Raw genomic sequence first — 22,769 nt, forward strand, 5'->3', positions numbered from 1 at the left:
CATTTGCTGTTTGCATCTGAAACTTTCAAAACCGTGTTTGAACACCATGCCCTAATGATAGGAAATTATTAGTTATATGAGTATTTGGAATCACTGTTCTATAAATGCTGCTATATTAAAGTGCTGTTGGGGGGGGGTTGTTTTGCTATTGTCTTTTTTTTTTTTTTAATGGAGCAGAATTTGTTTGCAGTAAGGAAGAGAAGGAAAATGAGGCTAGAAGCCTTTTTATTGATAAAAAAGTCATTACAGGAGAAATGCAAGAATGAAGACAGTACCATCTGGTGCATCTAGATTTGCTATATATAAAACATAGCAAATCTTGTTTTATGTTTGTACAGGGAGCATTATTGACAGACCCACTTCTAAATGTAGTTACCGGCTCCTTTCTTTCCTTCCTCCAGACTGTGTGGATGGTATCTGAAATTTCCAAAATTATTGTTCTAATCTTTCTTTCTGTGAATCATGTTCATGCTAACTGGAAAAGATTAGGCATAATAAATCATAAAAATTCTCAGTTTGTCTTGCAGTACTGATTAGACAAGAGTTTTAATGGATCTTGCTCTCTCAGCATGTAAGACATCAGAGAGCGCTATTGTCCAAATGGTGGCCGAAGTTGACAATGGCAGTACAAAGTGGTATAATTCTGAAGGCATACAAGCATTTCCATGATCTGAGCATAGGCAGCAGGATTGATGTCAGTTCAGTAAAAGTTGCCTTACAGTAAAATCACATCAAACTACCTGGAGACTTAATGTCAAACACGTAATAGCTCTTTAGGTTTGCAGTGTTTCTCCCTGCTTCATAATGGGAAGTGTTTCTGGTATCTCTTTGTCAAGGCAAGTACAAATCATGCTCTCTGGAGTGGTTAGAATTCTGTATTTGGAGCAGGGCTGAACAGCTTACAAGGTACTTATATTATTCATCAGTCATTGATGGGTGGATAGTACTGGAAATAATGCTCATCCCCAATCTCCAGACATACATATGGGAATAATTTTAAATATTTGAAATGATAGAAGTCTTTCTGCTTTTTTCCCACACTCACTTTTTGCTATGGTTATTAATCCTTTTTGAATAAATTAAAGTAGCTGGGGGGTTATAAAAATGCACAATGTGCATTTAAAAATTTTTAATGGATGCAATTTTTTTAGAAAGTGTAATAATCTCTTAAACTGCACTTCACAGAATATTTACAGGATCTACAAGGTTGGATGGAAATGCTATTGGTAAGTTTTATCTTTTTCTCTGTAAACTACAAAGCAGCTTTGTGATGACTTTGAAAAAATATTAAATTAAATTCTGTGATCATTTAACAGTGGATTTTGTCCGCTGGCTTTGTGCTGTATCTATGGATGAACTGCTGTCTGCTACCCACCCTCGAATGTTTAGTCTGCAGAAGATAGTAGAGATTTCTTACTACAACATGGGTCGAATAAGGCTACAGTGGTCTAGAATCTGGGAAGTTATTGGAGATCATTTTAATAAGGTATCCCTGTTAATCATTATACTGCTGAAATTATTAATACATTTATTTAGAGAATTGTTTGATGCATTTCTAAAATAAAACACTTGTGCACATCTGAATTATGCTGATTTTTCTATCTTTCTGTATAAATACTTTAAAACAGAAGAATAACCTTTAAGTTGAAAGGCATGTGAAAAAGCAAAGGTACGCAGTATAATAAATGTAAAAGCAGGGGTATACATTATTTAAGTTATTTATCATGGCCTGTGTGAAACTGGCTGCCTTTAGGTCGTTATGTGTTCTTATTCTTTTGGGTGTTGTGAGAAGTTTGGGATATGAGGTTGTTTCTTGTTTTAAGTCTAAATTAACTATATATAACGCAAATGCTTGACATGTATTTTTAATAGGGCATTTTGAAGGCTCTCTAGAGAGCTTGTTTATTTTTAGGAAGTTTTGAATGCTAGAATATGTAATATAGAAAACAGTTGGAATTGGTTAGGGATTAAGAATTTGGTGAATTACTGTAACAATTTGGTTTATGGAATTGGCTAGTTTTTAATTTTTTTTAATTTTTCCAGTACTGTTCAGATCTCCATTATCAAATTTAAGTGCAGCTTGGGCTGAAACTATAAGGTGGAATTCCAAAACAAACTTAAAAGTTTCTACTTATGTTATCAGGTTGGCTGCAATCCCAATGAAGATGTAGCTATTTTTGCAGTAGACTCATTAAGGCAATTATCAATGAAGTTCTTGGAAAAGGGAGAGCTTGCTAATTTCCGATTCCAGAAGGACTTCTTAAGACCATTTGAACATATAATGAAGAGAAACAGGTAATAACATACAGTTAACTGAATCACTTGGGATCGTAAGCACTAACTGTTGCAATTAATGTTTCAAATTGCTTTTGTAAAATCAGTTGCTGAAGAAATACACTATTCTAATTGATTATGTAACTTGGTTTAAACAATTACTGTTTGTTACCATCTTAATTTAGGTCTCCTACCATTCGAGATATGGTTGTACGGTGTATTGCACAGATGGTAAATTCCCAAGCTGCTAACATTCGCTCAGGCTGGAAAAATATTTTTTCGGTATTTCATTTGGCTGCCTCAGATCAGGATGAAAGTATAGTGGAACTTGCATTCCAAACTACAGGACACATCGTCAGTGAGTATTGATGATATTCATGGATATCTTGAAAGTGTATCTGACTCCGTATGCTGACAAGCTTTATTTTTCTTTTGGATCTACAGCCTGCATAGTAAACCTCACTTCTTGCTTTACAGCCTAGATTTTACACTTTTCAAACAATCCTCTGGCAAAATATTTATGAATATAATTCAGTAAGATCATTGTCATCCATCTGCCTTTATACCTTTTAAAATTTTTGACTATTTAAAGTATTCTGAAGTAAATTTCAGAAATAATTTCGTGTGATCATTTTACTATTACATTGTTTGCTTATCTTTTTCCTTGCCTCTGAATTGTGCTTGTCTATTGGCCTGTTTAGCAGAAAGTGCCAAAACAGGTGGGACTGTCTTTTTGCTGCATTATAATCTAGGTCTCAAGTTTTAAGTGTCATAAAGGATCTCTTATTCTCTCTCTGCCTCTGCTACTTCCTAAAGCATTTTCAACTTTGGGGTTAAGAATGTCTCATGCCTCAAATGTGACTGTTTAAAAACAAGGTAACAGGACCGTACTGCCGAGGGAAGACCTTTTGTAGATGAAACTCAGGGCTTTAGCTAGCTCTCTTCAACTGTAATCACACAGACTTAATGCTGTAATAAGCCATCTGGCTCTCTTCTTGTTTAATTGTAAAATTTCCCTCCTTTGAATTATATTCGACCTTGGTTAGTTTTAGATACTTATTTACTATCGAGATAGAATGCCTTCTAGGTGAAATTTTATTGAACAGTCTTGTTTTAGTCTTTACTAATACTCAAGGATTTGACAGGGCCAATCCATGAACCAGTCTCTCATGACTTCTGTTATAATCATTTCATACTAGAATTCATAGGTTTTTAAAGCTGTCTTAGAAAATGAGACTTTCTTTTTTCTGTCCACACTTTCTTCCCAGCAATTGTATTTGAAAAACACTTCCCAGCAACCATAGATTCTTTCCAGGATGCAGTTAAGTGCTTGTCTGAATTTGCCTGCAATGCAGCATTTCCAGATACCAGCATGGAAGCGATCCGCCTCATTCGCCACTGTGCAAAATACGTATCTGATAGACCTCAGGTATAGTCTATATTTACTAAAATTTAAGTGCTTTAATCAAAAATGCTTTTATAAAGAGAAAAATTACTTGCACCAGCCTTATTGGCTTCGCTTCAAGTTTCAGAGATTAATGAGAAATAGACATTATTTAGAAGGAGCAGGGGTATAAAATGCTATGGGCTTTGGAAGTATCAGCACATTTTTTTTGTTTGTTTCCTTTTTTCTCCTCCCACAGTTCATCTGGTGGCTAACTTCCATCAGAATTGCTAAAGATCAACATCTCAGGACCTGTTCTGTGCTCAGAAACGTTGTTAGCAAATATGTAATAGCATAAGTAAAAATGCTCAATCTCCTTAAAAAGTTATGATAGATCGTTATGTTCAATGCTGTTTCTTTAGAACAGAAGAAGAGACTCAGACTGACCTGCAAGCAAAAACTAATGTTTGAATGCATTATCTAGTTTATTATTTTCAAAGTTCATTTTTCGTAATGTACTAAGCATTACTTTGAATAACAGTTCATCTTCTTGGTATTATTATTTGGATTGCCAGCTCACTTGAGGTATCATGCTATAACACTAGTACAGTAGAAGTAATTATTTCCAATCCAACATCCATTTTATATCTCGCAGAAGCTCACACTTAGGGTTGAGGGTGGGAGGTGCACATTCATTTGTTTTGTATAACCCTGTGTTTGCTTCTAAAGGCTTTCAAGGAGTACACAAGTGATGATATGAATGTAGCTCCTGAAGACAGAGTGTGGGTGAGAGGATGGTTCCCAATTCTATTCGAGTTGTCCTGTATCATCAATAGATGCAAATTAGATGTAAGAACCAGGTAACAATCAGTATTTGTAATTCAAATTTTAAAAGGCTTGCTTTACACTTTTAAAGGAGAAATTACTCAGTAAATGTAACCAGCCTAAGTTATATATTGAGTTTATATTATTTATATAGTTATATATGAGTTATATATTTAATTGAGCTGATACCACTGTGGGAAGAGCAGACTTTTTAAAAGTACCTTTTAAACAGATGCTGAAATACAGAAAATAAGTCTGTGTTCTTTACATTTAAAATTCTTAAGTTACCTTCCATTATAATAAATACTAAAGTTATCTGGCTGTAATTGCCTTATGTTAAATAGAGAAGAATTTGGTTTTCTTAAAATTAAATACTCAAATTTTTTAGCACCTATTTAGGGTGAATAACCATAAAGATATAAAACCTAACAAGTAAATTGAAATATATCAACTATTCTCTGTTTATTGCATAAGTTGTAAATTAATTACAGCAGCTCAGCTCTATACTTGGTATCAGATGGGATGGAGGGCAGTTTATTCATGAAAGACAGTAAAATGTAAAAGTCAACTTTGGTGACACAACAAGTGAGCATTATTTTGATACGGTAGGTAAATAAACAATATGCACTAAATCTTTTTTTTAAATAAGGCATTAAGTTGGATTAATACCCAAATCTGTATTTTTTTCAGTAGCAACTCTAATCCCCTCTATTCCCTTTGTCAGTATATTTAAAAACATGGTATTTGAGTCCATGACACATGCTGCTGTTAAACATTCCAGTTTAGTGATTTGTCGTGGTTGACCTAGTAAGCCTCTTGTGTCACACTTCTGTTTTTGTTGCTTGAATAAATGCGTAGTGTACTGAGTAGGTGTATTTTTTTTTTTTTTGGTGGACCCCAAAAGCAAAGTTTTGTTGGAATCTTCTTTTGGTTTTAATTGAACTCTGATCCTGCCGGCCTTCCTTCCCATATCTTGCCCCTCCTACTTTGAGAGTTTTAAAACTTTTTATACCAAGATCCACTAATTGGTTGTGTATTGCAGAAATGGGTTGAAAAAGCAAAGCTGTACTCAGATTTTGCATAAAACCTGGTTATTTTCCTTGAATGCTGGAACTCCTCACCCCACCCCCACCCCCCCAAATAAAGTGTGTTCTTTTGCGGTTTTAATGATAAACATGAGAGGCTGGATACAGATAATTTTAAATTTACACTTCTATATGTAACCTGTGCATCTGGACTCCCTTCTACCGTCAGTGAAGATTAATACTCATTTTTAGAGCTCTCTTTACTTACCTGAAAAGACTTCTTCTTTTATCTTTGTGGTCCTTTTCAAAGGAGCTATACTTGTATTTTAATTTGAAATGACCACAGTTCTCAAAATTATTTTCTATGTACTGCCCGTGACTTCTGAAGGTACTTTTTAACCAAACTGATTTTTCTACTTAGTATTAGTGTATTAGTGTGATTGATATACCTATTGACCAGATCAATGTATAATGTTGTTAACTCTAATTTTAACAGTCCAGTTCTAGCTTGGACATACTTGGTCTGCTCTTCAAATATGGTTTTTCTCTTTTCCTTTCAGGGGCCTAACAGTAATGTTTGAAATAATGAAGACATATGGCCATACTTACGAAAAACACTGGTGGCAAGATTTATTTCGAATTGTCTTCAGGATATTTGACAACATGAAACTGCCAGAACAGCAGACTGAGGTGAGGAGGAAAAAAAAATGGGGGAAAGAATTTGCCTAAGATTTATAGTTACAGTAGAAATCCTGATGAGTAATTTATCTTGCCAAGTAATGTAAAGAAACCTTCACAACTTGCATGGTTAGCCACTGGCCCTAATTGCCTTATTCTGTTTTATTCTCTTGAAAGTAGTCACTTCTCAAGCATTCTTTTGAAAATAGTGTCACTCTTCTCATTTTCTTTTCAAGCAATGTGTGTAAAAGGACAGTAGTTTACACTATGAACAATAGACTAGCACGAGGCACAGCATCTTTTAAATTAGGGTTTGTGAGCAGAACTGCAGCATTGACATATTTTGAATATGTTGTACACAGTCATTTTGTGGCAACAAGGTTGATGGAAAACACCTGTAATCAGAAGTGAAGTCACACTTCAGAGGGCTGAGAAACTGCTAGTTGAGAATTTTTTCATGACTTGAATATAAAAAGGAGCGTGCTTTCCTTGCACCCTTTTGACCAGACAGATACTGTCCTGACAAGGAAGCAAAAGAGAAATGGGTTTTAGAAGAGCTGCAGAACCTCATGTCCCATCCTTGCCAAGACAGTCTCTGCCCACATTTCTGAGGCTGCAGGGAGTACAGTGTCAGTTTTTCTTAAAAGGATGAAAGCATAAATGACTAGTATTAAAAGTTTGATCAAAGTTGTCACCTGTTTGAGCAGCTCTGTCTGAGTATTTATAAAAGGACAGGTCTCTTTTTAATTTTTTTATTCTCTGGAAAATACTTAGAAGACACAAAGAAAACAGGTTGGTGCTAAACTATTGAGTTAGGGTGGATGCTAAGTTCAGTAACAAATTTAGTGTATCATTGGTGTTTTTTAGATTTCCCTCCAGTTCACAGATGGTGTTTGTAGAACAGAGCTGCATTTCAGTATCTAGATAATGGTAGTGACTGTTAATAAAGCAATTCAAATTGGGTAAATAAATACCAGTATAAATGCAGAGAGACATTTCCTAAAAGTTGAAATACATTAAAGTGCTTAAGTCTTACGTTAAACAATGTTGTTGCTTTTTTTTTCCCCCTCCTAGAAAGCTGAATGGATGACAACTACTTGTAATCATGCACTTTATGCAATATGTGATGTATTCACGCAGTATTTAGAAGTACTTAGTGATGTTCTTTTGGATGATATATTTGCACAGCTGTACTGGTGTGTGCAGCAAGGTAGGACTGTACCAACTTATGTTAAACAATGCTAACATTTTACTATGTTGAATGCAAATAAACCAAGTGCGCTATTTGTCTTTTCCAGACAATGAACAACTAGCACGGTCTGGTACAAACTGTTTGGAGAATGTTGTCATCCTAAATGGTGAAAAGTTTACCCTGGAAATCTGGGATAAGACTTGCAATTGCATGCTGGATATTTTCAAAACTACAATCCCTCATGCGTAAGAAGACTGTTGATATTCATACTTTGTAGAATAATTTAGATAAATGGTGATCATTGATTTCAAACTGTTAGATCTCTCTAATAGGTGGGGGTGAACAAAAAAAGTGGTTATGTTTTGTTGGGCTTTTTAGTTAATAGACTAAATAGAAGTGGTCTTTCTTGGAACAGTGATTAATTAGGTACTAGATATACTTCTCACATGTTGTAAATGATAAACTATTAAAAACTAGAAATACTACACAGGAGATGAACAAAGAAATACTGTAACCTGATACAACTTCAAAAACGGTAGCTTTTTTGAGACATGCTATCTGATCTTTGGTCATTTTCTTGTTTAATGGAAGAATGCTATTGATAGACTTTGCAATTTGTTATTACACATGAAACAATCTAATTTTTCCACAAAATGTGAGCTAAAATACTGCAACAATACTAATAATTTAAGGCTCTGTGGCTGATGATTAATTTCCATCCTATGGAAAATAAAATTTCTATGGAAATTTCTTTAAATTCTAAATTTTTTTTGGAAAGTGCTCTCCCATACTTGGAGATTGTCTTTTTCTTTGTGTTTAATGGAACTCTACCTGTACATTTCTTTGCAAAAGCCCTACTATTTTTAGTAGTGTGTTATGCGTGCATGTCATGGAGCACCCTAACAAGAAATCACTTCTAGCATTACCAAGGAGTAGAATTTTTCCCCTACCTCACCTACACTAAGTTAAAACACTGCCTGTTTTGAAATCTGACAGTCTCAATGTTAAACTGTGACATTAATGGTCATCCTGTGTCTACTAACTAGTGCATAGTCTTTACTTCCTGATATCACCTAGTTCAGACCTGAAGAAAACTGAAGCCAACGGGAACCTTCTCCATGTCAGCCTTTCCTTCCTTTTAATGTTGTGTCAGATCACGTTGTTAGTGAGCCTCATCCGTGTCTCTACCTTTAAAACGAATTAATCCATATGTCACAGCCCCACATACTTTTCTACCTGAACAGATGAATATGAATTAATTAAATCCCCAAATTAATATTAAAAAAACCTGAAACATTTGGGAGCTAGCCATTTTTTGCTTATTTTGGTAATTTTCAAAAGTAAAATTTGAAACCAAATCTCTGGAGGTAAAAATTCAGTTGAATTAGCCCTGACTTACTATGTCCCTTACCTAGAAGGATTTTAAAGTGAACATTCGCAGAACGTTTTCTTTGGTTTCCACAGATACTCAAAATGTCTTGCTTCTGGGTATTTGTACAGTTGAATACTAGCAACTGTTATATAGTTGCATTTTGGAGGTTTTAATCTGTACACACATTCAAAACACTTGTCTTTAGCTCTGTCTGCTTTGAAAATATGTATTATTCCCTCTGTTTAGGGCACTTCTGCTTTTCAAGCAGGATAGGCTTCTTGAAATCATATCCAACTCCTTCCATAAGTTCCTATTCTTTTCCTTCTCTGTCTCTCTCTCTCTCTTTTTAATCTTTCTAAGCCTTTTTTTAAAAACTTGCATCATTATATTCCCATTTTTGTATTTCTGGGAGATTCCCAACTTTTTCAGGGTAAAGTACATCTCTTTTGGGTTTCACATGCATGAGTATTTCCTTGAGCATGTGTAATCAGTCTCCTTTCCTGTAGTGAAAGTATACTACTTTTTTTCCAAAAATGTGTTGGGCAACACAAAACTGCTCAAACCAGTCTCTTGACTTAGACCATATTTTATTGAAGCTGAAGCTTTCTAGATGGGTAAGAAGAAATTATGTTAAATATGCAGGTTTCCACTTAAATTTTTAATGGAGAATTTGTATTCATTTTTTCCTTCCATTTCTGAGACATAGGAGCCTATTTTTCCCTGTGTATAGTTCCTTCTTCTTTCCTTTTAGGGGATTTGGTTCTTGTTGCTACAACTGTTGGTTTGGCTTGCACTGCTAGTTTGTGCATCTCAGTCTATGAATTGTCCTTTCTTTTGCAGTGGAGCTTTTCCCACCATCCCACAGTCTTAACAGTGCAGTTGTAATACCCAGTTTGTTGTGGAGGCTGCCCCAGCACTTGGGGTAGATGGCAAATGCTCCTTTTCTATTTCTTTTTCCATGTCTGGAAGTGACACTATGGTTATGTTGGAGTGAGTGTAGAGATGAATTGTACAAAGGTTTATACAGAGGTCTTGTAGGCAGGTGCTTTATTGCTGATTGTCTTGAAATGGTCAAATACAATGAATATTTAGTGTGAGACTTGGAGTGTTAAATTCCATCTGGCATGGAGTATGCAACCAGTCTTTTGTTAGTCTGATCAGGTACAGTTACATCTATTCTTTCGTCACCATTTATTAAAAAAATAAAATAAAAAGTTCCAGGTATTGTGTAACATACTGCTTTTATATAAGGGTCTTTGTGTTGCCTGCAGTCATTCTTTAGTTGCAGTGCTAGCTTTTGCTTGTTCTTGGCAAGTCATCTTTTTGCAAAGAGAGACAGCCATGTAATAATACTGTTTCTTTCTCTGAAAAATTCTGTACTAGAATAGTTACTCAGTTAGCAGCATGAGCAAGGATCATGTGTTTATAAAAGCCCAAACTCTACTCCCATCAGGCTTCCACGCAGTCACTAAGGTGAAGATCACAATCACAGAAGGGTTGAGTTTGGAAGGGACCTCTAGAGATCATCTAGATACCTTCATTTTAGATCATCTAGATACTGATTCTTCTATTTACTTAATTTCTGTTCATATTATAACTTTTTGGAAGCTTTTTGAAGCTTGGTGAGAAAAAATCTTTGCTTGCCAGTGCTGAGGAAGGCAGAGTGAATGCCCTCTTGTCCAGGGGAGCTTTAAGGATTTGAATTGGTGACTTGCACAAATTACAGTAATCTGGCCTCTGCTGGCTCCTTCGTTATCCCCAATGCCTCCTGTGGCAAATGATTTTATAGCATGAAATACATTAAAGTGGCTTTAACAACCTCTGAGCTAGAGTAGTCTGCAGCTGCTTCTTCAATGTAGCCTTGTGTCCAGACAGCTTTCAAGAGTCAGTTCGATTTTTAGCTCTACTGTGCGCATTTTACTTTATTTGTTATCTTGTTACATGCCTTTCATTATCTCCAGCTTGTCTTATTTTAGTTTTATGGACTTGAGAGATCAATGATCTGAGAGTTTAGGATCCTTAACACAGTGCAAAAGATCTCACTTAGGATACCCAGGCACAAATGTCTTTCAAGCATTACCTCACACAGATTGAGGCTTTATTTCATAAATGCCTGCTAAAGAGTTTGAGATCTTAATAATGATGAATAACATCAATCTCACTTTGTAATAATGGATGTGACGGAACCAGGGATGATGAGACCACTTAGGTTACTTAATCCAATTCCCCTCAGTTCTTGGCAGGTAGACAGCCTTAATAAGTTACAATTAATGTAGGAATTTTTTGTGCTTAAGGCGATGATCCTCAAGACAGCAACATGCTAGGAAAGAACAGGGAACAGATCAGAAATGCTGCCATGGACTTGATACCTGATAATAGCAATGAATTTCAAGTGGAAATGCCCAGAGGAATGCAGAGCTGGAACGTACTGCAAATACAGAGGATGGCAAAATGTCCCCAGCTGTTCACGCTTATTTAGCCTAGGGAGATTCATTCCTATTCCAAATAAAGTTTAAGGCAGTGTGAGAGAAAAAGACCTGCTAATTGCACTAAAGTACTCATATTCTGCCCAAATCACAATTTCTGATGTTTCAGAGAAAAGTGAATCCACCTCCACAGAGCCAGTTGTCCATCAAGGGCAATTGGCAGAAGTACTGAAGTTCAAAAAATAAATTGCTTATTTTTTTAATATGTGTAAAAGGACAAAATGTATAAATTTTACGCTTTAAAACTGAAAATAGTTTATTAATCTATGAAGTACCTAAAGTCACTTCTTTTTATGTTCGACTTCTATTAATTTAACTTCAAAAGACACCATATTCAAGTGCCTGCTTGTCATGCAGTAATCTCTTTTGATTTGTATTTGCAAATTGTTTAATTTTGTACTGGTTTTGTGTTTTCAAGGCTGCTGACTTGGCGACCAAGCAGTGGGGAGGCTGGCCCTGTATCTCCCTCTGATGCAAGAGAAAAACTGGTAAGCTGTTGAAACAAAAAATAGTTTACAAGCATGCAAGAGTTTGGTGCAACTATGTTGTAACGTGGAGTAAATGGAAAATATGCTTAGTTTAAACCCACGTTTTAGTTTTGACTTAGATGGAAATGTTTTGTCCGGATGAAGTACTATTTAATGATTAAAATTGCCAAGGAGTTGAGAAAGCAAAGTGATGTTTGCAACTTTCAAAGTAGGCTTGCAGAAGTTGGCTGTAAGTCGTCATATGTGTATGTTCTAGGTAATGTCCTGTGTCTAGTGGGTCTCTGTCGAAGGTAATACTATATTTAGAGTGGTTTTTTGGTTTTGCTTTTTAATGTTCTTTGATGTCATGATGATAAAATGCTGGAGGTAGAGAGATTGTCAGGATTCGATTGACTTTTTTCTTTCAAATTTTCACTGGTAACCACAACTTAAACATTAATTTAAAACAGAAAATAAGTATACCCATCAGGTTTCTTAGCATTGATAGAAAAAACTGAGGTAAACTTTGGATTTGCCCGGAAGTGGCAGCCCTGTGGCTACTTGACTGCTGATGAGAATTAGTTTACTTTTTGGATATTCTCACAAGATTGTTACATAAAGTTCCTTATAGGTTAATGAAGCATTTGGTAAGAAATTGTACAATGATAAGCGCTGAAAACATTTCTACTAAGAGAGACTGGCTGCCTCCATTTATCTTTATGGAGTGTTAACATAATTTACTTATGGCAGAATGTAAACGTTTGTGATGGGCAATGCTCATTATACAGGTGTTTTACGTCAGCGTGACTGAATGTGCTTGCTATATCTTGACTCAATTATGTATTTTTAGTGGTTTGATGTATCAAGCGTACAAGCTGTATGTTGGCCACAGTTCTGATCCATTTATGTCAAATGTAATAGCATGCACACATGGCAAATATAATAAATGTTTTAATCATGTGAATGAATTGAAAGTTTTTTTGTCTTTAAAATAGTTTAACATGCAGATTTTCCAAAAAACCCTTTTGTTTTCACTATAAAAAGGCATTTTACAATTTTACTTCAAAAATAACAGAACTTATATAATAAATAATGTTAAAGGAGATAAATTTTGGATGCTTTCTTTTGGTGAGCGAGTTTTTTCAGACATTAGATATTTCCATCTAATTTTTCTTCAGATAGTTCAAATGATGAAACTTTATAATATCTGTAAACATAATATCTATTAAAAGTATATTTATACTTAGCAAGGAGAAGTTTGAAAAGCCTGATTACTGTCATTGGTATGACAGGTTGGTATGTGCTTTATAGAAACTGTATGCTTAGATTTAAATCTTACTAGCAGTACAATGCTGCATATTAGTATGTAGACTCCAGTTGCATTTATGGAATGAATGTCAATAGAAAGGCTGGGTTACTGAAAGGGACAATAATTACTATATATAACTGCTTTGTAGTTAATGATAAAACACTTTAATCTTTGCTTGCCTTTACTTCCTCAAGGAATAATTCATGTAATCAATAATAAAGTTTGATAATAGCTCATGTTGTTTGGAGTTGTCATTTAACATCTGTGTGTTCATCTTCACCCATTACAAATGGAGTACAAATTCTCACAGTCACTTAAGAAGCTATTAGAAACTTAAATATTAGATAAGGAAAGATATTGCAGTTCCCAGTATCAGAACACTGCAGCAAGCTTCATACACTTAATCTGTTAAAAGTCAGAATAACCCTTTGGTTGACACAGTCCATGTTAAATGCTTGGATGTCATTCAAAAAAAGATACAAAATACTACTCTGACTTTGCTATGTAACTGAGTATTTATTGCTCGTTAAGCTTTCAGTTTTTTCTTAGTCATCTTTTCAGTAGGATTTTCTTGAATGCTAATATCAAGTATCACTAAAGTGAATGAAAAAGTGATTGCAATGTTGAAAAGGCAGATGTCTTAAGCTGTGGAAAGCACAACATTATTTAAGATTAACTTACTGAAGTTTGCTATAAGTTAATTTTTTTTGCTTGCTTTTCAGGATACTGTCTCACAGAAGTCGGTAGATATCCATGATTCTATTCAGCCTAGATCTTCAGATGGACGTCCATATCAGCCCACTGCAGTGTCCACAGTAGGTGAAGAAATGAGTAAAACCAGACCAGCAGCAAGTGAGTGTTTCTTAATGGCTGTATATTTTGTATCTGTTAAGAGTATTACTTAGCAGATGTTTGATGTGTTTAGCTGTGTCCTCAGCCATAACTTCAGAAACGTCATGTGGAGAAAATTACACTGGTTAAATTTTTACTTCCATGTAGTGTGAAAGAATTCCTTTGGACTCTTGTGGATCCACACTTTTGACCTGTGATTTAAAAATCTGGAGTTCAGCTGCTAATTGATAGGCTTTTTTACCTAAAGTAAAATATACAAAACACTGCTCTCCTTATAATGCTATATAAATGAATAATTATTTTTCCCAAGAACAAAGGGTTTTTTGTATGGAATAACAGAAGCTAGTTGTAGTGATAAACAATTGTATTTAGATTTGATGTGAGGAGGAAGGTATATAAAACCTTTAAGATACTTTTGCAGACTTATGTGTTGATACCTAAAATGCTAGTAGTTTTACTACCTGCTGCAAATACAAACCAGCATGGATGAAATTCAGTGTTATTTTAAGCTGCCTCCTGCCTGTGGATAGTCTCTTAGCATCTGGTTCTTGCTGTTGCTTTGATGCTATAATGCAATGTTGCTAATTTAGCTGATTTTTATGTAACACTAAATATCTGTCCAGTATGTGGCAGGTGAATTTAAAGTGTTTTCTTTTAATCTGCCAGTTGTTAACATAGGGATCAGTCCTCTTTTTAGAAGACTTATTTAGATTTCAGGTTGGGTTTATGAATGTGCCTGAAGTTGTGCTGTTTTGAGGGTAAATTTAAAAAGAGTTTAAAAAGAAAAACATAAGATTTCTTTAAGTTAACGAGAAATTTTCTGTTTGGGTTTTTTTGCTTGTTCATTTTAAGAATTTCCAGAGCAGAAATTATTTGCTGCTCTTCTGATCAAGTGCGTTGTACAGTTGGAACTCATCCAGACTATCGACAATATTTTATTCTTCCCAGCAACTAGCAAAAAGGAAGATGCAGAGAATCTAGCAGCAGCACAAGTAAGTAGAAGTGACAGTTCTCAGTGGGCTGCTTTTTGCAGATTTTCTGTAGTGGATTAAGTTTCATAAGCACCTGTAACATTTTCCAACTTACAATTTTTAGAAGTGCTAGAGAATTTCCAGCAGGCTGTTGAGATCTTCTGCTTCTTACATTAAATTGGATTTGCCATGTAGGGACAGAACACTGTGGCAGTTTAAACATATGTATTGTTCACAGAGACTTCTGTAATTGGAATGTGGATGCAACTTTTAATACAACTTTACGCTTAAATACAGTTATAGATGAAAAAAGGTAGGATTGAGTTACTGCAGTATCTTACCGAAGACAGTTGTGAATTCTGACTGTTGAAATCTCTTTTTATAGAGAGATGCGGTGGACTTTGATGTTCATGTGGATACACAAGATCAAGGGATGTACCGTTTTTTAACATCACAGCAACTTTTCAAACTTCTTGATTGTCTGCTGGAATCTCACAGATTTGCTAAAGCATTCAATTCAAACAATGAGCAAAGAACTGCTCTCTGGAAAGCAGGTAGGTCAGTCAGTTCAGAGAAATATTTTTCAAGAACATGTTACTGTGCTTTGAACTGACCCAAGAATAGGTCAAAAATTACTTTGCTGAATGTGATATTGAATGTAAGGCTGTAACTGTATAACCCTGGAATTCCCAAGGGGAGGAGACCTCATCTGTGGAGGTGAAATATCTTCTCCATTTCAAAAAACATAAGATTTCACTGGTTTACCTTCCAATGTGTACTGCATCAAGCTGACCCTGGCCGTAGGTCTGAGTCCTATCTATGGAAGTTGTAGAGGCACAATGCCAAAACCTTGTTGGGGGGTGGTTTTACTTACAAATGTATGAGTGAAATATATGCTGTTTTTGAAACTGATGCAAAATGAAAATCTCTGTAGTGCTGTGATTTAATCTATTCCTTGCACCAAAGTGAGTTATATTAATATTTTAACAGTGAATACATATCATGAATATGTAACAACCTGTTTTATGCATGAATATGTGCATACACAAAACCATCTTAATTTGAGTGGGGTCATATAAACATTTAACTGTGCTTTTGCTAGTGTGGAGCTCTGTTAGCAACTTTGGTTTAATGATCCTATGTTTTCATACAGTAATAGTTTGGGAAACAGTATTATCTTAGATGTTTTTGTTGAAAGCAAACACTAAAACAGTCTGCGCTATAGCTGTATTACTGAAACAGCATGATCCATTGGCAAGACTGCACTTGGATTTAAGAATTTTATTCCTCATTATTCCCCTAATTTTTCCTACAAATTTAGGCCCATAAATTTGCTTGTCTCATCTCTCTTATCCTGTCAGCTTGGATGTTAAGTCTCTTGAGTAAGGTTTGTCAAATATTTGTACAGTAACTGTGATCCAACTACTATAATAGCACGTAATTCTGAACAAGGGAGTTCCCATTCATGTCTAAACTTAAAATGACCAAAACTATCTTTTTTAAAATGCTTTTAAGGGTTCTGAAAAGGGAGTCTTTATGTTGAAAATGAATGAACAAACCTAAGGGTATCTTCCTGTAATCACATTATGAAAATTGTTGAGCAACATTCTAAAAGGTCTTGACTTGAAAATCAAGGTACCATTCTTTATCAATACACATAAATTCACACAAACATAAATGTGTTAAAGAGTAATTCCACTGTTCACCAGATATAGGAAAGAAACTTGAGAAATACAGAAAAGACTGGAGTGAGAATTTACTAATAATGTGTGCTCTTTGGTGGAAGCGGATTTTAGCCCGCAGTAACTTTCCCTGAATGATTTTCATATTTTCCTCTAGAAACACATTGTAGAAGATGTAAGGAATTTCTGAAATATAAATAAGAGGTGTACAGATTTTATTTTACTTTTTTTTTAAATTGGCCTCTTACATTAGGAGCAAAATATTCTTTTCCTTTTGCATACTTAAAACCCAAACTTTCCCTATCCTTTTCCTACCTTGGGCAATGATATTACTCCTTTCTTTGAATGCTGATCAATTTGCATGCTTAGAGTTCATGTGCAGTCGTTGAAGACCAAACGCTTGAATTTGGCAGTCTCATTCTATCTCAAGGCCTGGTTGGATCATGCAGGTGTGTAGGATGAGGCACACCCAGCACCCCTTTGGTTTCTCTTGGCTGCACGGTGCAACCTGGGTGCTTCATCGATTCAAGCAGTTATAACCGTGGTTCCTGACTCTTCTCCAGGCTGTCAGTGAGGTGCAGACATACATCCCTGAGAATTTGCCAGCAGCCTGTAGCTGCGTGAAGTCATATGATCAGCCTCAGTCATGTTCAGTTGTAATCTCAGACATTCAAAAAGGGGGAGGGGTTACCTGTCTGTCTTACGAGTTTTTGTTTGTATAGCCCTACCTGAGATACTGAGTTGTGTCATGTATTGCACCGGAAACATCTAATAAGAGTAACCTAGAAGTCCATCTTGGATAGAAGGAAAATCACCCACTCTTCATACTTCTAACAAGCACCAAACAAATACCAAGGTTTTTCAAGTGCAGGTGGTGCTTGGTAAAGCAGTCCCACTGCTTGAAGATCTTGTCTAAATAGACCTATAGCTAATACTGTCCATATGGAGGATCTCTTTGAAAGGAATTGTTTCCTCTGAGGTGTATATTCACTTTCTAACCTCAGCGGTCCTTCAATCTGTGCACCTTGGCTGCTCTGGGATTTTGAAAAGGTGCCAAGATGACCGTGGGTGTAGTTTATCCTTTGAACTCGTGTACCGAGTTCACAGGGTGAGGAGAGAGAGTGTGGCTTGATTATAGCTGCAATGAATACTGTGGTAAGGTGTGTATTAGCTACAAGTTTTAAGTTACCTGTCAGAAACCAGATGTTTTTTCTCAGTGGTTCAAGCTTTTTTGCAAGCTGGTAGCATGACTTACAGCTTTATTCTGTCTCTACTGCTGGGTAAACTGAGGCACAGATTGATCAAGGACTGTCAAAAGTTCACATTAACACCAAGCTTAAGACTTTGTAGAGTGGCTTTATCGATTGTCCAGATGGTTGGACTGCACTGTATCATATGCACAGGTTTCACATCTGCTTGGAAGCTTGCAAAAAATGGATGCCAAACACAGTGCCAAAGCAGTGCTCCTTTGCACTAAATATCATGAAAAATTATATAAGGTGGTGGTTCTGACAGCCTACATGCAGAAAATACTCAAAGTAGGAAGGGACTGCAAGGAAAAACTTCAGATGCAAGTAAAAAAAAAAAAAAAGCCTAAATGGATACTTTGCATTTCTCTAGGCTTCAAAGGCAAATCAAAGCCTAATCTCCTGAAACAGGAGACTAGTAGTCTTGCCTGCGGGTTGCGCATTCTGTTCCGCATGTACATGGATGAAAGCCGTACCAGTGCGTGGGAGGAAGTCCAGCAAAGACTACTAAAGTAAGATCCAAGTAGCTGAAACTGTTGCTATTACCTCTGATATTAAACAGTATGTTTATTTTTACTTAATTTTTGTTTTGTTTTCAGTGAAGTTGCTAGAGCTAATGCTGTATGGTGGTCACAATTGGCATTAGGTGTTTTTCTGTTGTGTGGGGAGCACTGTGTCGCCAGTCACTAACACTGTCTCTACCTTTTTGTTCTCTTTACGTGCTTTGCACATGAGAGAACAAATTTTGTCGCTTTTTTTCCTTCTTTCTTGTAGCATGTGGGTAGGTGGGGGATTGTTACAGTCCTTTAAAAAAAAAAAAAAAAAAAAAAAAAAAAAAAAAAAAAACAGCCATCACCCAAACCCTGCTTTTCCCTTTGAGTAACCTCAGATATTTTGGGGGATTTTTGCTGTTTGTTCTCATTTGTAGAAATGAGCACTGGCATTCAGGAGCTTATGAGTACACGCAAGCTTTTGGCATGTTGGTTATTCATTACTTTGAATACTAAGGTTCACTTGAATGTTTTTAGTTTACAAAATCCTTCAAGCCAAGTGTTGGAATAAGAGAGGGCTCAAAACCATGGTAGTTACACAATGGAAGTATTTTAAGGTTTATAGACCAAGCAGGAGAGCTGAAAAACTACCTGGTTACATCAACATGAGGAGGGTTTTTTTCTGTTTAAGTCCATGTATGGTTCTGCCACTTGCATTTTAATACTCCTCTGAGAGCACTTGATACACTTCAAATATATGTGTAAACAGTGCAACTGCATTTTGTAAGCACATTTAAAAATGAAGTCCTAGGCCTTTGGTTTGAGTTGGGCAAAATCACAGCTTTTTATTATTAAGCAGGCTTTCATAAGATGGTGCTGTTCTACACCAGGACTCTATACTGCTGGCATAGTTACAAAGTCAAGGTTTATTCTCTGCAGTAGAGCTCAAAATAAAATGTTAGTTGCATAGTTTCTGTGTGTTTTCTCTCTAGTGTCTGCAGTGAGGCTCTGAGTTATTTCCTTACCCTTGCATCAGAAAGTCACCGGGAAGCCTGGACTAACCTACTACTCTTATTTTTGACTAAAGTTCTTAAGATAAGTGATGAAAGGGTAAGTAACTGTTTAGAAAACTATTTAAAACAGTGTTTCAGGAAATAAGTTTATAACTGTGTGCAAAAAACTAGTCTGGAACTATTTAACTTTAAAAATTACTGCTCTGGACAAAATAGTCTGTCGAAGGAGCCTACGTTGAAACTGCGCCTGAGAGATACTGACAGTTACTGTGCAGCACAAAAGCACTGTGCTAAAACAACATATATCTGAGAAAATCTTAAAGATGCTAAAGTCCTTCAGAAAGAAAGTTAAATTGGTTCTACATGTCTGCTGCTGAGGAAGAGGATTAATGGCTGATATTTTATTCAGAATGTTTGGAAATAACTTCTTGTTCTGTGCTTCCTATGCTACATGTAGTTCACATTGACCTCCTCCAAATAAAAACAGTTGAGCAATTCTGTAGTAAATAATATCTATATTTAGATCTTCTTCTATTTCTAACAAAACTTTGCTGAAATATTAAGTGAAAGGGACTAATTACAAGATAAAACCTAACTGATAAAGGAAAAAAATCTGTCTCGAAAAATAAGGATTAGCAAAGATCTGTGCGTAGTTACTGAGCATTTGTCGGAATATGTCACCGTGCTCTCAGCCTTATTCCAGCGCTGCTAGCTTCAGTTACAAAGATGTAACTTTGTGTGTTTCTCACACTGACTTGGCAGAGTGTTTAAAATTCACTTACAACAGGCTTTTCAAGGTGTATTGATGCATAATGGTCATGATATATATGATGCATAATATTGATGATGAATAACTTGTCCTTTTCTTTTTTTCTTCCCCTTCCCCTCCTCAGTTCAAGGCTCATGCATCGTTCTACTATCCTCTGTTGTGTGAAATTATGCAGTTTGACCTTATCCCTGAGCTTAGAGCTGTTCTGCGAAGGTTTTTCCTCCGGATTGGTGTTGTTTTTCAGATATCCCAACCACCAGAGCAAGAGTCTGGAATAAGCAAGCAGTAGCAGATAGTGATGGAGTATTGCTCTGTTTAAAAGTTTGTATTCCTCAGCTAAATAAAAGGACCAGCTAGCTGAGCCATTCTGTCTGGATATCCATAAAAATGGTTTCTTTGTATGGCAGTGTGTATCTAAGGGTTAACGGTACAGATGCTTACAACTGTAATTAAGGCTTGCAACACTCCAGTCCCTTTATTTTCTGATGGATTATCTCTATCGGTTTCTCTTACCTGGCTCCTGCTGAGCATAGAGCCAGTTTTTAGCACAGTCCGCTTGTCAGCATGGGCTGCAATATACCTTTACTGTCCTAGACAGCAGTATAGCAACAGATGTTTATGGCGGGTGTGAAAGTAAAATGTACCCAAAGAACTATATATGTAAAGGTTTGAGCTTCTGCAAGAAGTACAACTCAGGAGAGCTGTATTTTGAAGGATAAAATGTTTATAGTAAAAAGAAAATGGAAATTATTGTTCATGGTAAAAGAAATTTAGCAACTATGTCTGATATTCTTATTCAGAGATTTTTGCACACTCAGGCTGCCTGAGACATTGGTAATCATCTTTCTGTGAAAAATGTACAGAGATGCAGGTCTGTAATATAAACTCTTTAACACTATACAGTTCTTCCTGAATTGTTTTATTTCTATATTATTGATTTGCTGAAAATCCATAACACTTTATTGTTTACCAAATGCACTAGAAGTTTGGGTTTATTTTTTTGGGTTGTGATTTTTTTGTTTTGTTTTGTTGTAGCCCAGAGGTTAGTGTTGCTGACTTTTGTCAAGAACAGAGATAGAAATATCACGACTGACATAACTGCCTGTAATATACTTGTTTTAGGGCTTTTAAATATAACGAGCCATTGAAATGATGATCCTTCAAGGACTGGAACTTGAATCACTGCAAACAAGTCGAGGTTGTGTCTGCTGTCACACATTTTTTGTTTGATGTAGATTTCACTCTTATGTACAGAATTTAATGTTGAATATATCGAAGTAACAAATCTGGCATGGTTTGGGGATGGTTAAATTTATTGGAAATGTATTCATACTGTGAATTGTGCTCTGATGGTTAAAGACAAGGTTGTCAAGCATTCTGTATTACAATGGATGTAGAAATTTTTTTCAGATGGACAAAATGTATATGGTACAGATATGTAAAGTTTTCTATGTAAAAAAATTCTGTACAACTTTCTGTACAATATTTGGTTCTCATCTGGCATATTCTAATCAGGTTATAGGTCAATAAAGTTTTTGAACTCTTTCATCAGTGCAATCAAAACCAGTCTAATCTACAGCTACTTGTTTCACAGTTTCCTTGCATGCTTTTCATGCTCCTAGTTCAAAGAAATAAGCCGCAGTGTTCAGTGCGGGCAGAAAGATTAGCTACCTTTGATTGAGTAAATGGCAGAAGGCTTTTGGCAACATCTTTTTTTAAGATGTGTCTTCTCACTGGTAGGCAATATGGTATGGAAAAGATTAAGCTGGAAGAAAAATAGAAGAAAGAGAAAAATATTTGCGTTGTAGGGGCACTGCTCAAATGAACCCTGTATTGCAGCACAGATAAAAGCCAAATTACTGTGTTATGCTTCTTAGGGATTAAAATGTAAATATGAAACTATATAGAGTAAAGCTGGATGAGAAAAGAAGGCTGAGAGCGCAGTTTTTGCTGACTGCTGTTGACTCGCAATACAGCAGTGACCTTGTCAATGTCTTTTTTTTTTTTTTAAGTAAAAGTGGAATTTGTGATTGTTCTCTCACTGAACTCATGCCTGGCAAGAGAGAAGCATTAAGCCTGAGAACGTGGATGAGGGAGGCTAATCTAAGAGATGCATGAGTCTGCCTCCCCCTAGTGAACTGGGAGATGAGTAAAATGTAGCAGTTTTCACAGCAGGCTCTGGAAAATAAAGGTAAGCTTTAATTCCCTTTACTGGCTTTACCTTATTTAAATGGAGTGACCTATGTCTAGGAGAATTTTCATAGTGTTAATCTGGACAGAGCAAAATGAAATTGCATTTACCAAAGAGACATGGCTTTAAAGAATTTTAATTGAACAGCCTATTCTGTTGGACATGGGAGACAATTTCTTCAAGTAAACGATTTCTTGTGTAATGTTTAAATATTAAACCATGTTGACTAGGGCTTGTGCTTATCTCTTTGACAGGGGCCAGTAGTAAGTCTTAGAGCAGGTATAATGTGACCCATCCCTATTTATGTCGTCTTCCCCTTCTCCCTCCCCAAACCTGGGGCAGGCAGTGGTTTAAGGTGTTCTTGATGCTGTGAGCCAGAGCATTGTTTTAAAAGCCGTTTATGTGTATTGTTCCTTTCTGAATGCCTGATTTCAGTGTCCAGCATTCAGCAGCAATAGTACTAGAAACATCTAAACCCAAGACTCTGCTTTAAACCTTACTTAGTGCAGTGTTCTGTTGTATGCTCCCTATTTTAGGAATG

The 22,769-nt window shown here is 35.9% G+C and overlaps 1 protein-coding gene across 2 annotated transcripts in view; it reads left to right on the forward strand.

The window, feature by feature from the left end:
* ARFGEF1 (ADP ribosylation factor guanine nucleotide exchange factor 1) overlaps positions 1 to 21,583 on the forward strand; it is a 91,013-nt gene extending 69,430 nt beyond the window's left edge. For both annotated transcript variants that reach the window (XM_026115256.2, XM_064507431.1), the window contains exons 24-39: positions 1,186 to 1,226; positions 1,317 to 1,486; positions 2,144 to 2,295; positions 2,460 to 2,632; positions 3,543 to 3,703; positions 4,388 to 4,518; positions 6,069 to 6,198; positions 7,261 to 7,396; positions 7,485 to 7,623; positions 11,655 to 11,724; positions 13,735 to 13,864; positions 14,717 to 14,856; positions 15,221 to 15,389; positions 18,138 to 18,276; positions 19,248 to 19,365; positions 20,162 to 21,583. In XM_026115256.2, the coding sequence (XP_025971041.1) occupies positions 1,186 to 1,226; positions 1,317 to 1,486; positions 2,144 to 2,295; positions 2,460 to 2,632; positions 3,543 to 3,703; positions 4,388 to 4,518; positions 6,069 to 6,198; positions 7,261 to 7,396; positions 7,485 to 7,623; positions 11,655 to 11,724; positions 13,735 to 13,864; positions 14,717 to 14,856; positions 15,221 to 15,389; positions 18,138 to 18,276; positions 19,248 to 19,365; positions 20,162 to 20,326 (2,164 nt within the window). In that variant the 3' untranslated portion in view covers positions 20,327 to 21,583. The remainder of the gene's footprint in view (positions 1 to 1,185; positions 1,227 to 1,316; positions 1,487 to 2,143; positions 2,296 to 2,459; positions 2,633 to 3,542; positions 3,704 to 4,387; positions 4,519 to 6,068; positions 6,199 to 7,260; positions 7,397 to 7,484; positions 7,624 to 11,654; positions 11,725 to 13,734; positions 13,865 to 14,716; positions 14,857 to 15,220; positions 15,390 to 18,137; positions 18,277 to 19,247; positions 19,366 to 20,161) is intronic.
* Positions 21,584 to 22,769: the final 1,186 nt, after the last annotated feature.

The sequence above is a fragment of the Dromaius novaehollandiae genome, chromosome 2 (assembly GCF_036370855.1).
Source record: "Dromaius novaehollandiae isolate bDroNov1 chromosome 2, bDroNov1.hap1, whole genome shotgun sequence".
NCBI lineage: Eukaryota > Metazoa > Chordata > Aves > Casuariiformes > Dromaiidae > Dromaius > Dromaius novaehollandiae.